A 13,470-nucleotide genomic window follows, 5' to 3' on the forward strand; every position below is an offset into this window, starting at 1 on the left:
GTGACTATTGATTGAGCCCAGGGTGTTATTCATGCTGGCAATACACTGTGCCTTTTCCTCAGCCATTACTGAAAAATTGGTTGTTGGATTGCATCGTTATTTAAGCTCAGTGAAACACACACACATTGAAGTTAATGTCTTTCTTGTCTGCAGATAGAATGAGTAAGATATAAATGAATATTTATTAAAAAGTATTCTGTTATTTCTGTTTAATAGTTCTTCAGTGGAACAAGAAAAGAAAACTGAAAAAACATTGACTCCAGTCCAGACAAGAGAGTAAGCATCTCATTTTACTCTTTTCAAAAAATATTCTGTCATGGATACATTTATTTTCTTGTTTTGGAGATTAGACTTGTCTTTGCTCATGCTAGACAAGTACCCTACCTCCAAGCTCCCATAATCTGATTATGCGTGTGTTTTTTAAAAAAATGATATCCAGTGATGTTTCTTGTTGTAGTTAGATTACATTTAATTGAATTTTAAAAAGACTCACTTATGAATTAAAGTTACTTCTTTATTTAAAGCAACATGATAGCTAGGCATGGTGATGCATGCCTGTAATCCCAGGACTCGAGAGGCTAAGGCAGGAGGATCACCATGAGTTAGATGATACATAGTGAACTCAAGGCCAGTCTGAACCACACAGCAAGACTCTGTCCAAGAAAAAAAAAAAAGCAGGGCCAGGAGTTTAGCTCAGGGGTGTAAGTACCTGCTTGGCAAATGTGAAATCTTGAGTTCAATCCCTGGTACAAAAAAAAAAAAAAGAAAAAGAAAAAGACAAAGAAAAATCTCCTGGGAAGTAACTACAGCCTTGTACTATTTCTATTTTTTTTTTTTAATCAGTACCAGGGATCGAACTCACGACTGTGCACTCGCAGGCAGGCCCTCATGCCGCTGAGCTAAATCCCCAGCCCCTTGTATTGTATTTCAAAGTGGGGATTGTGGAAGCTTAGTGGAACTTTGGGAGTCTAGCTTGTCACTTCAGGAGCCAAGTAATTCTTACCATTTGCCTAGGATCCATATTCTCTTTTAAAGAAAACTCTGAATTTTAAAGGTAGGTTGTAATTCTCAGGTTTATAGTTATATTTGCTTCAATAATACTTGGACAGAGTGCTAGGCATGGTGGTACAGCACTCAGGAGGCTAAGGAAGAATTACAGATACAAGGCTGCTGGCTTAGGCTACATGCATTGGTCTAGAGCCTGTCTTAAAAAAAAATCCACCCCTCAAAAACTCTGAAACAAACTTTAAATAGACAGTGTAATAGAGTAGAAAGTATATTTGATTTGGAGTCAGTTTTTAAAAAACTAAGTTACAGTTAGGAGCAAGAATTTCTGGTGTGCTATTATATGGTAGGGTAACTACTGTAGTATGTAGAAATTTAAAAATAGAAATTAGATACTTTTTAAAAACTAGAAGAAAGATTTTGAGTGTTTTTACAGTAAAGCAATGATAAATGTTTGATGGGATGGATATTTTTTTAGTTGATTTTAACATTATACCAAGTATACATATATCAGAAGTATAGTACTCCATTAATATGTGTTATTTTCATGTTTTCCTCAATTAGTTAAAAATCTAAGGTAAGTATACAAAACCTTTCTTTAAAAGAAAAAAAAGAGCAATTGTCTTTGGCTTTTTGCTCTGCTGTTGTGTAGACTAGAATAAAAATTACTCATGTTCTCTAAGACTTAACAATCTAACCTTGAAGGATTGCTCTGAAGAGTTAATAAAATGATCTGGAAACTAGTGCTAGGAACTAAGGATTAGTACTGTTAATGCCATAATAGGGTAGTTTACTTTTGATAGTATATGGATATGGAAAAGATGAACATTTATTTGTTTTGTTTATATTTTCTGGTGCTGGGGATACACTCAAGGCTGTCTGCGTGCCAGGCCAGTCATCCTGCCTTAGTCCTGAGTGCTGGGATTAGGTGTATGCTACCCTGAGCTATAACTCTAGCCCCATGTCTTTAAGAAAGTAAAAATTTCTTACTAAATGCTACCAGATAAAATTTGAGAAGGTTTGTTTTCTTTCTTTCTTTCTTTTGTTGTCTTTTTGAGACAGGGTCTCACAATGCAGTTCAGGCTTGCCTTGAGCTCACTTCATAGCCCAGGCTGGTCTCAGATTAGCAACAGTCCTCCTGCCTCAGCCTCCCGAGTGCTGGGATTACAAGTGTACACCACTAAGCCTGGCTTTGAGAAGGTCTTAGAGATATGTCTTCAACAACACGTAGTATTTTCAGTTAGGTTATAAGGAAAGTTGCAGCCAGCTGAAGGTTTTAATTTGTGATTATTTTAAAGTTTATACCACTCAGGAAACACATTTTTGTGTATGCATGCTGGGTATCGGTGTCAGGAAAAAGAGAAAGATGGGGTGGGTAAATATTCTAAATTAAAAGTTGCTTATAACATAATGTAGGGTAAGGTGTTTCTTTTTGTGCTTCTGTTGCTGTTTTTGGTGTTGAGAATAGAACACAGGGCCTTGTGCATGCAGAAGCATAGACTGTACCACTGAGCCATGCTTGTAGCTCCTAGAAACGCTTCTTGTACTGTTATGAATTAACTTGCTGTCATATTTAGCACACAAGAAAGTCAGAGTGCTCTTGATGCTGAAGACAATGAAGCAGTGGAAGAGACGGATGATGGGCCGTTGCTGGTTCCAAGAGTGAAAGTAGCTGAAGACGGTTCAATTATTTTGGATGAAGAAAGGTAGGAGAGAGATAGGCAGAGACAGTGAAACAGAAGTTGTGATTTTGTGAGAGGGGAAATGTCCTGTTTCTGAATTTGTCATGGTCACTTAGATGCCATTGTATCATGTACATCATGAATGTTGTGAGCAGAAAAGTGGGCTAGATTAATTTGTGATTTTTAGCAATTTTTAATGTGTTTATGAAAAGATGATACTGCAGCACTGTCATTCATTAACCTAACACCACTGTTTACCTGATAATTGAGTCATGCTGCTGAGTTAATGAACATGCTATTCCCCACTGAGGATAGATTTCTAGGATGGACTCAGTTTTGAAGTCAGTATTTAAGTTTTCATATTAACTAATTCTGTTTTCTTGTGTCTGGTGAAAACTAATGGGTATATAATGAAGGATAGACAACATATTTTATGATTTTTGTTATGATGTTTAATTTACCTTCTGGTTTAATCTGTAAGTTATAATGTCAAATTCCTTACATTTGGCACTATGCAATGTAATTGCCTTTCTAAAACGTATTTTTTAAAAAGCAAGAGAAATTAATATGTAAATAAAAAGAAATGAACTAGATGTGGTGGCACATGCTTGTAATCTCAGCACTTGGGAGGCGGAGACAGGAGGATCACTGTAAGTTCGAGGCCAGTTTGGGCTACATAGTTAATTCAAGGCCAGCCTGAACTATATAGCGAGACCCTGTCTAAAAAAAAAAAAAAAAATAAATAAATAAGTAAAAAGAAAGAGGAATCACTGGGTATGATAGCGTATGTCTGTAATCCCAGCACACTGCCATGAGTTTGAGGCCAGCCTGGCCTACATAGTGAGTTTAAGGCTAGCCTAAAGTACACAGTGAGGCCTTGTCACAAAAAAACCAGAAGAGAAAGAAAACAAAACAACAAGGACTAGAAAGTCTTTTGTTGTTTTTTATTCAACACCAAGTACATTTATTCAGAAAAGAAGAAATGAAATGTAAGCCTTTGTTGTTACTGATTTTTTTTTTTTTTTTTTTTTTTAAACAAAGTCTTGCTGTATAGTTCAGCTTGGCTTTGAACTTGCTGTGTAGTGCAGTCTGGCCTTGAATTTGCCATGTAGCGTAATCTGGCCTTGAACTGGGAACAGTCCTCCTGCCTTAGCCCGAGTGCTGGGATTACAGATGTATGCTACCACACTCAGCTATCGTTATATTGGGGATTGAACACAGTCTTTTGCGTAGGTAGGCAAGCCTTTTGCCAATGAGCTACATTGTAATGCCCTTTAAAAATTTTTAGTTTTGAGTGAGAGTCCTGCTAAGTCTATAGACAGGTCTCAAACCTGTGATTCTCTTGCCTCAGCTTCCCAAGTAACTGATCAGCCTGTGTCACCATGCCCAATTTAGTGTTTTGTGGTAGTTTAACATGTTCCTGCTGGCTCGAACCACTGACAATAAAAGCATCGTTGTTCTATGGGACACAGCTTGTACCCCTGGTAGTACAAATGGATCTAATTACTTTTCTGGATCTTTTCACTAATTAATTAATAAAAAGCCACCCAACAGAACAGTCACATATGTACCACTGGTGGTTCAAGCCGTCTGGCAGTGATGCATATGAATTATGGTCCTGTGTTATGTGAATGTGTTAAATTAGTAAAAGTGTTTAAGCACTTAAATTTTATGATAATGAAACAAATGTATACTGCTAATAATTGTTTCGTATGTTGTTTTTCATTAGTCTGTTGTGATAATTTTACTGGTTTTTATTTTTTTTAATTTTTAATTTTTATTTTTATTTATTTATTGTTTTTATTGGTACGGGGAATTGAACTCATGACTGCCTGCTTGCAAAGCAGGCACTTATGCCGCTGAGCTAAATCCCCAGCCCCCTTTTTTACTGGTTTTTAAATATTTAAAATCATATTTAATTACTTTGTTACGATGTAAAATATAAATATAATAGATTGCTGGGCACTGTGGCTCATGCCTATAATCCCAGCACTTTTGAGAGGCTGAGGCTTGAGGACCGCAAGTTCAACTCCTACATAGACCATATAGTGAGAATCTGTCTTACTAGAAAAAAGAAAAAAGGATAATAAGGATGTAGCTCAGTGTTAGAGCAGCCCTAGACTTGATTCTGGTACCATAGAGCAAACAGACTTTTGTTTTTACATAATAGGCTTTTGTCTCAATATTTCTATTGTTCCTTATATGGTAATAACACTGAATATAAAGAGGCAAATAGAAGTTGAAACAAATATTTTAGGTGGCCCAAAGATGTCCTATAATCTTTGTATTGATTTTATGGATACTGAAAATTTATTTCTATTTTTTAGGAAGTAAATTTTAAGTGAAAATTAGTAGGTATTTAGGAAGTATATACATTACAAATATATTTACCATTTTTTGAAATGTGTATTATACCTTTGATGTGACTGCCATGAGAAATTTTGAAAATAACTATTTAAATATGATTTATTATTTGTTTCTTTACTTTTTTACTGTGGACCTATTTGAACATGTGTTTCTTTTAGTTTAACTGTAGAAGTTTTAAGGACAAAAGGCCCCTGTGTTGTTGAGGAAAATGACCCTATATTTGAGCGTGGTTCTACAACTACATATTCCAGCTTTAGAAAAAACTATTACTCTAAGCCATGGTCCAATAAAGGTAACTAATTTTCATTAAAAGTTGTGTGAGTTATTTATTTGAAATGAACTGATTTAAGTCAGGTCTTCCATGAGCAAATAAATGTGAAGAACTGTGTTTTTTTTTTTTAATTTTCCTAGCTAAATTTCTTGGTACCTCTACCTGTCCGCACTGTGGAACTGTCTGTATCTCTTAACTTTATTTTAGAAAAGGTAGGGAGCAAGGAGGGCAGAGGAAGGGGTAAAAAAAAAAGAATGAAAATGTGTTAGGTACTCATATCAAATGCCTACATCAAATATAATCATTATTGCTGCAAACATACTAATAAAAGTAATGTTTAAGAATTAGCCTTTTAGGGGCTGGGGATTTAGCTCAGCGCCATAAGAACCTGCCTTGCAAGCGGGCGGTCGTGAGTTCGATCTCCAGTACCAATTAAAAAAAAAAAAGTATTAGTCTTTCAGTCATTTTTGGCTGGAATTTTCTTTCAAGTCCTACAAAACAAAACCTTTAAATGAAAAATTAGCAATAATTTCCAATGATTATAATGTTTTATTTCAGATAATATTATATAATAAGGTTTTTATAGATAAAATGATACCAGGGAAAAAACTATACAATGGCATGCTTGTTAGTTACTTTTTATGATAAATGACATTGTCTTTTTAATAAATTTTGGCTCTTTTGGTGTGAACATGAAAATTTCTTATACGACATTTAAAAAAATGTTTTAAGATATTCCATAAAGTTTTCTATAAAATTAAGTACTGTTAAATGTATATTTTAACTTTATATACACTTATGTGGGATTTCTTTCTTCTGAAAACATTAATTTTCAGTGATTCTAAATCTTATTTTTACAGAAACGGATATGTTCTTTCTAGCCATCAGCATGGTAGGAACTGACTTCTCCATGATTGGACAACTTTTTCCTCACAGAGAAAGGATAGAGATTAAGGTAATCTCATCACATTGTTGATTGAGAAGAAACCAAACAGTTACTAATGTTATTTGTGGGGTTAGGTGGACAGTACTGTAGGCTGAATCTAGGGTCTAACATATGCTAGGCAAGCGCTGTACCACTGATTTATTTTTCTAGCAACCCTCAGCTCTCCACCAGTTTTTGTAGTATTGAGAATGAAGGTAGGGTTGTAGCACTGAACTTAGTTCAATTATTTTTTATTTTTTTTTTATTTTGAGGTAGGATCTTGCCTAGTCATTAAGTTGTCCAGGCTGGGCTTGAATTTGCATTCCCTCTTGCCTCAACCTCCTAGAATACTAGTATAGTACTATAGGTATGCGCCACCATGCCTGGTCTATAGCTCTTTTTTTTTTTTTGGAGATAGAGACTCACTATATAGTTCAGGCTGGCCTTGAACTCTTGGTGATCTTCCTTCCTTGGCTTCCTGAGTGCTTGACTCTTTTTTAAAAAATATTTCAGATAAGGTCCTGCTAAATTGTCTAGGCCTTGAACATGTGATTTTTCTGTCTTACCCTGTTGAATATCTGGGTTATAGTTTTTACTGCCTGACTGTCTGTGTGTCTTTTTTGGTGTCGTACTAGAGATTGAGTGCTTCTTTAATCTTTATTTTCTAAATGCTTTTTTTAAAATCGGTACCAGGGATCAAACTCACGACTGCCTACTTGCAAAGGAGGCACTTATGCTGCTGAGCTAAATCCTCAGCCCCTTTAAATGCTTTTAAAATGTTTTTGTTTGAGAGAGGATTTCACTCATTTGCCCTGACAGGACTCAAACTTGGGATCTCGTGTGTCAGTCTCCTTGGTGCTGGGATTATAGTATGTGCTGTGACTCCTGGCTTATTTTTTGTAACTTTTGTTTAAGTGCTCAACAGCACATGTAATAACTTTTATTTATAAAGTTGCAATACATGTTTTATTTTTTTTACTATTTTTGTGCCATCATTCTCCTGAATTTCTGGGATGGCATAAAGAGACTTAATTCTGAATTATCCACACTATGCTAGCTGTTGCTCTCCTAGGAAACTTTACCTTTGGGCAGCCACTAGCGTATTTCAGTTACATCTAGAGTATACCTGAGAATACAAATGCTTCCTGTGTTTTTGCTGGGAGTTTGAGTCTTGTTTTTGATTTTCTGCATTTTTTTTTTTTTTTGGGGGTCTTTTTGCTTTTTATCAGTACTGGGGATCGAACTCACGATTGCCTGCTTGCAAGGCAGGTGCTTATGCCACTGAACTAAATCCCCAGCCCCTATGATTTTCTGTATTTTACCAACTTTTTAATTTTGAATATCACAAACTTCAGTCAGAATACTTTAAAAAATATTATTCTGCATGCATTTAACAAATTTCACAAAAGGGCAAGTATCCAGTTAATTTACATCATTATATCTCTTTTTTTTCTAAATTTAAGGAGTAAAAAGAAAAAAACAGAAAAAGGGTACAAGTTATACAGAATTTCAGAAAAAAATAAACAGTAGGAAATCACTAGTTAATTACATATTGTTATCTTAGAAATAGTTGTTGAAGTTACAAAATTAAACCATATAGAGGGGACTTTCAAACAGTCAGACTGCAAACAGTTTTGTTCAGTGACCCAACAAAACTCAGTAATATGGTTATCCATCTTATACACTTAAATATATATATGCAGCTATATCTTTTAGAGAACTTTCTTTTTCTTTCTTTTGTACAATGACAATTACACATTTTGGGTTTCATTACTCCCACAGTTCTTATTACTTTTTTTTTTTTTTGAAGAAAGTAAAATCAAATGTGACATACCAGGACAGAGTCAGTCAAATCAAAAGGATGGACGTAATATATAACGTAAAAACAAAATACAAGGTGATCAACAGTGGTTATCATAATGCCTCTTGTTATCTTAAGCAGAATTGCCTATATCATCAGTTATAATAAAATTGAACACAACAGTAAAGAATAAGACCAATAAAACCAAACCATTGGAGACATTAGAGGACTTCAATAGAAGATAATAGTCAACCAGAATGGGCATCACAATGAATCTTATTGTCTTCATAGTTGCTGCCTATACTTTCAAACTTGGTACTATCAAGCGTAACAGAATAGAGGAAAATCAATCAAAACAAGATGGTGAGAGCAATACAGAGTTTCAAATCAAGTTAATAGGAAATCAAAGTGGGTTACTATAATACATCCTGTTATTTTTTATTTATTTTTCCCTTAATTAAAAAGATAAAAATGAAAAAGTAGATAATAAAAAGGAGATTGAGATAAAAAAGAGGGCATAATAACAGCTTCTTCATATGCTGTAGCATCAAATATATCAAAACAATGTGAAATCATTCAAGAGAATGACAGTATTACAGGGTATTTAGAATCAACTAACAGAAAATGAACAATGGTTTCTGTATAATCTCCTTGTCTATAAAAGTTTTTGTTTATACTATCACATATAATAAAATCCAATAAGATACAACATGTTAAGACCTATGGAGACAGAAGAACAAAAGCTTGATGGGACTTCAAAGCAAGATGATACTAAATCAGCATTACTTATTATGATGTTGTTTTCTCCAAAATAGCTGTTCCTGTCATCCAATCTTCTCTGCCTCATTTTTGTTGAGCTCTTTTTCTGTCATTAGTTGTCAATTTGTCTTCTTTATTTTGTTTTCTGCTCCATTCAATGTGGCTTCTCTGCCACTATTTCTGGAATCTTCGTATTTTTCTTTTTTAGAATATCCTGCAGTATTCTCTGTAGGGTTGAATTGATGGTTGTATATTCCCCTAGTTCTTCTTTATCTTGGAAGCACCTTGTTTTTCCATCAATTTCCAGGGATAGTTGTGCAGGATATATCAATCTTGGCTGGAGATTATTATCTTTCAAAGCTTGAATTATTTCCCCCCACGCTCTTCGTGATTTGATGGTTTGTGCCGAGAAGTCTGCTGTAATTCTGAGAGGCGTTCCCTTGTAAGTGATCTGTTTCTTGTCTCTGATGGCTTTTAATATTCTGTTCTTATATTGGATTTCTGGTATTTTGATTATTATATGCCTGAGTGTAACTCTGTTTGGGTTGTAGGTGGCTGGGGTCCTGTATGCCTCATACATCTGAGTATCTTTACCTTTTGCTAAATTAGGGAAATTCTCCTGGATTATTTCTGTGAATAGCTTTTGTAGTTCATTTGTTTGTGTCCCTACCTCTTCTTTTATGTTCTTAATTCTTAAGTTATAGATCCTCTTATCATCTTCTAGCCTTTGTATTATTGCTGTTTGTTTCTTTGTTATTTTTGAGAAGTTTTTCATTTCATGCTCCCACCTTACAAATCTGTCCTCCAGTTGAGATAATCTATCCTTAGTTTCTTTCAAGCTGTTATGCCAGCTTTCGATAGTTTTTAGTTTCCTGGTAATCTCTTTGAATCTGCGTCACGTATTCTATGTTTTCTCTATTTTCTCCATCAAACAATTCTCCCCTTTTTTTCTGTTCTTCCATTCCACCATCTGTTTTTTCTTGGGCGGTGCTTAGCATTTCTCTAACTATTCTACTTATTTCTTGCTTTATTTCATTAAATACTTCATTTTTGAACTCGTCTATGAGGCTCCGGAGATACCGCTTTATGTCTGTGGGTGCCGTGTTTGATATTGCATGTTTTCTGTCTTCATTCTCTTTTGCATTTACCTTTCCTGCATCAGTGTTCTCAGGATTGGGGACTGAGGACCCTTTCTTGTTGCTCCCTTTTCCCATACTTTTTGTTCCTTCCATATAAGCGTATGTAGGAGGCCCAGTTTTTTTTTTTCTCTTTGTCTGTTACAGTTTGTTTGAATCCGCCGGCTAGGTGTTCCACCCACTGCAATGTACTAGGGAGACACAGACCTGGGCAGGTTCTTCTGGACCCACCCCTCCAGGTCAATCTACTGAATGCTTCACTGCTAGGGTGCACTCCCAGGCGCAGGGACCTGATTTGGGCTACCCTACTGGATCTTAGTCCGCGGCGTCACCAGGCCAAGCGCTCCCCACCACTTCCACTTGAGAGGGAAATACACGACTAAAGTCACTGCGGGGCTGTGTTCTGGCTAGTCTCCTTGTTCCCAGAATGTCCTCTGTTTGAGCCTCCTAGTCTATGAAAGGGTCCCCATATCTCTCACTCACCGCAGTTCAATGCAGGGCTCCCTGCCAGTCCCGCTCTCAATGCCGTTTGGTTTGCCGATTCCTGCTCTCAGAGCTTTCCCGCGTCTCTCTCCCTGCCGTGCGGATTGGGATGCGGTATCTGCAGCAGGATGGCTTCCAATGGCGCGGGATCCAGCTTCAGCACTGAGATTTTATCTCTTCCTGTTATAGCATCAGGATTGCCTTTCCAATTGGTTTCTCTCAGCTTAGTTCGTTCCTGGGTCGGCAGGGTACATCTCTTCTCACGTAGCATTCCTCACACGGCACCGCTCCTGGATTCTAAACTGGTAATCTCAGAGAGCCTCCGTGGCTGCTGTTATTAGCCCACCATGTTCTCCCGGAAGTCTGAAAAATAACAGGTAGTGTTTGGCCTTGAAAACTGTCAAACTCATGGTGGAGGATACAAATTTTCCCAAATTTGAAATTTCAAGTTTAATTGCTTTCCTTGAAGGGATCTGCTCACTTCCTTTTTGAGACCACATCATGATGTCTCGTTAGCTGTTCATGCATCACATATAATAAAATCAAGTCTTGCAAACTCTTTAGGTGACGTTCTAGGCATATGAAGCCTATATGTGTACATCTATCCTTTAGTTTTTGGAGGTTTCAGTCCACACTCAGTTGGCTCCAAGGCAGGCAGGCATGGCTGGGCCGCCGTCTATGGCGGCTGCAAATAGCAAACAGGCATCATTACATCTCTTAACTGAACAAGCAGTTAACATACATTTCATTAGGTATAGGCAAATCATTAGGTATAGGCAAAAATGAAAGAATTTTGATGCATGAATCTGACAGCTTGCCACTCTGCATGTGTTCATGTAACTCTACTACTAATGACCCTAATGACCCTCTATTACTAATGAAGCAGAGGCAAATGGAGATGGAAATTTTCCCTGGAAAGCAAGTTTAAGGGATTAGACAACATCAGCATCGTCATCGTCTTTGTCATCATTATCATTATCATCATCATTATCACTGTTAACACAGCTGCTTGCTGTGGATAGTAGTCCCTCTTTCACACATTACCCAAAGGACCCCTCTCATCAGAATCATCAAATGGCTCATTGGAACCCACCTTCCCTGTCAGACTTCTCACTGGAGTTGTATCTACCTTGTCATCTTCTTTTTACCTGCATCTTCCTCATCTTTTCATCTGAGTTTTTAAACAGCTTTTCATTGGTGTCATCTTCTTCCTCTTTTTCATATTCATTTCTTTTTCCATCTGCATGTTCTTTGTCCTTTTTCTCAGCTGAATCATTAGAAACCTTATCATATATTTCCTATTCTTTCTTTTCATTTGACTCTGTCCGATTCTCCTTAATAGTTTTCCATGTCTAACAGTCTTTCAGAGGCTTCAAATTCTGATTTGTTGGTGTCATGTTTTTCTAAATCTTGTCAAGGTCTTCAGGAAACTGCTAGTCAGAGCCATCCTCATCAAAATCTTGTTCAAAACCATTTCCCTTCTAATTCATTTTCTGAGCCATCTTCAGATTGTTTTTCTAAGCAGTCTTCTTTAGATTCCCTCTTGGACTTGTTCTCTTCTGATTCTTTTTTGGGGTTGCCTTTTCCTTTGGCCTCATTGTTGGCATCATCTTCAGCCTCACTGGCAACGCTCTGCAGGGGTTCTCTGCACTACCTGTTTTGACTCTTCTTTTAAATTCTCTTTTAGAGGCATTCTCTTTGAACTGTTTTCTTGGACTGCTGTCTTCAAATTCCTTTGCAGGGCAGCCTTTTTCAGCCTGTCTTTCAGGACAGTTCTCTTTGCTCTTTTTTTTTTTTTTTTTGTCTTTTTCCTTTTTATCAGTACCAGGGATCGAACTCACGACTGCCTACTTCCAAGGCAGGCGCTTATGCCGCTGAGCTAAATATCCAGCCCCCTCTTTGCTCTTTTTCAAGCCTGTCAATACATAGATAGAAGATAAACAGATAGATAGATGCAGTGTGTGTTACTGTTTTGGTTTGTTTTTGAGGAAGGGTCTCACTGTGCAGTTCAGGCAGTCCTTGAACCCACTACAAGCCTAAGCGGGCCCCAAACTCACAGTGACCCTCCTGCCTCAGCCTCACCAGTGCTGGGATTATAAGCATGTGCCACCATGCCCAGCTAGTGTCTTTTCCGTAAGTATCTTCTTCGAATTCTCCCCCATCTTCTGTCTTTTAAAACAGAAGATGTTTTAAAACAGAAGATGTTTTTTGTGTAGCTTCTTCAAATGCTATTCTGGTTTCAACTTCTTGAGCATTCATTTCCAGTGTGCTTGAGGCCTCTGAAAAAATGCCTCCTTCTAGAGGCCCTGCCACTTCTGCAACACTGACAGAATCTGAGTGATGAGGGCCTCTGTTGGCTTCAGGAAAATTGAGGAATGCCTTCTGTTTTGGTTACTTTTTTCTCTTGCTGAGACGAAATAACCCAATGCCCTAAAGGAAGGAAAGGTTTGTTTAGCTCATCCTTTGTAAAGGTTGCAGTCTGTAATTAGCTCTCTCCATACTAGGTTGGCACATGGCAGAGGGACTACTGCTCATGGTGGTGGAAAATAACAAAGCAATAAGAACAAAAAGGAAGGAGTGCAAGAGAATGCTCTCTTCTGTCCTTTTGTTATATGTAAGCCCCACCCACTTGGTTGTGGCACTCATACCTATAATCCTGGCAGTCGACTATGAGTCAGTTACAGGCTCTTGAAGCATGATCCTATGACCCCATAAACCTTTGGGGGACATCCAGACACAAACCATAACACTATCCCTCCGTTCAACCTTTCCTCCCTTTTCTTGAGGTCTGCACCTAGTAATACATAGTCCTTTTCCATAGCTGGGCAGTGATTTGATGGTTTCTAAACCACCTTCCATCAAGGATTTGAATACAGTACTCAGCTTCCTCTGGCTCCCTAATACATGCAGAATCTACATCATTGGGGAACCTATCAAATGAAGGAGCTTCTTAGTTTATCCAAGCTTTGAACACTACTAAAGTTGTTCTCTGATCTCGTTCAGCACCAATAGATGATCCTTAAGGGTTTTTTATTTTTATT

At 37.1% G+C, this 13,470-nt stretch overlaps 1 protein-coding gene across 10 annotated transcripts in view; it reads left to right on the plus strand.

The window, feature by feature from the left end:
• Positions 1 to 13,470, plus strand: part of Bdp1 (B double prime 1, subunit of RNA polymerase III transcription initiation factor IIIB) — a 134,905-nt gene that overhangs the window by 30,726 nt on the left and 90,709 nt on the right. For 9 of the 10 annotated variants that reach the window (XR_010050552.1, XR_010050553.1, XM_063258326.1 and 6 more), the window contains 4 exons: positions 217 to 276; positions 2,583 to 2,711; positions 5,213 to 5,346; positions 6,186 to 6,280. Coding sequence is in view for 8 of the 10 variants with exons in the window: in XM_063258326.1 (XP_063114396.1) it covers positions 217 to 276; positions 2,583 to 2,711; positions 5,213 to 5,346; positions 6,186 to 6,280 (418 nt within the window). In the remaining 2 variants the exon portion in view is untranslated. Of the gene's footprint in view, positions 1 to 216; positions 277 to 2,582; positions 2,712 to 5,212; positions 5,347 to 6,185; positions 6,281 to 13,470 lie in introns of those variants that run through there. The other variant, XM_063258327.1, reaches the window with a different exon arrangement.

The sequence above is a fragment of the Cavia porcellus genome, unplaced genomic scaffold (assembly GCF_034190915.1).
Source record: "Cavia porcellus strain 051 isolate PalLab524CR breed Dunkin Hartley unplaced genomic scaffold, mCavPor4.1 scaffold_11, whole genome shotgun sequence".
NCBI lineage: Eukaryota > Metazoa > Chordata > Mammalia > Rodentia > Caviidae > Cavia > Cavia porcellus.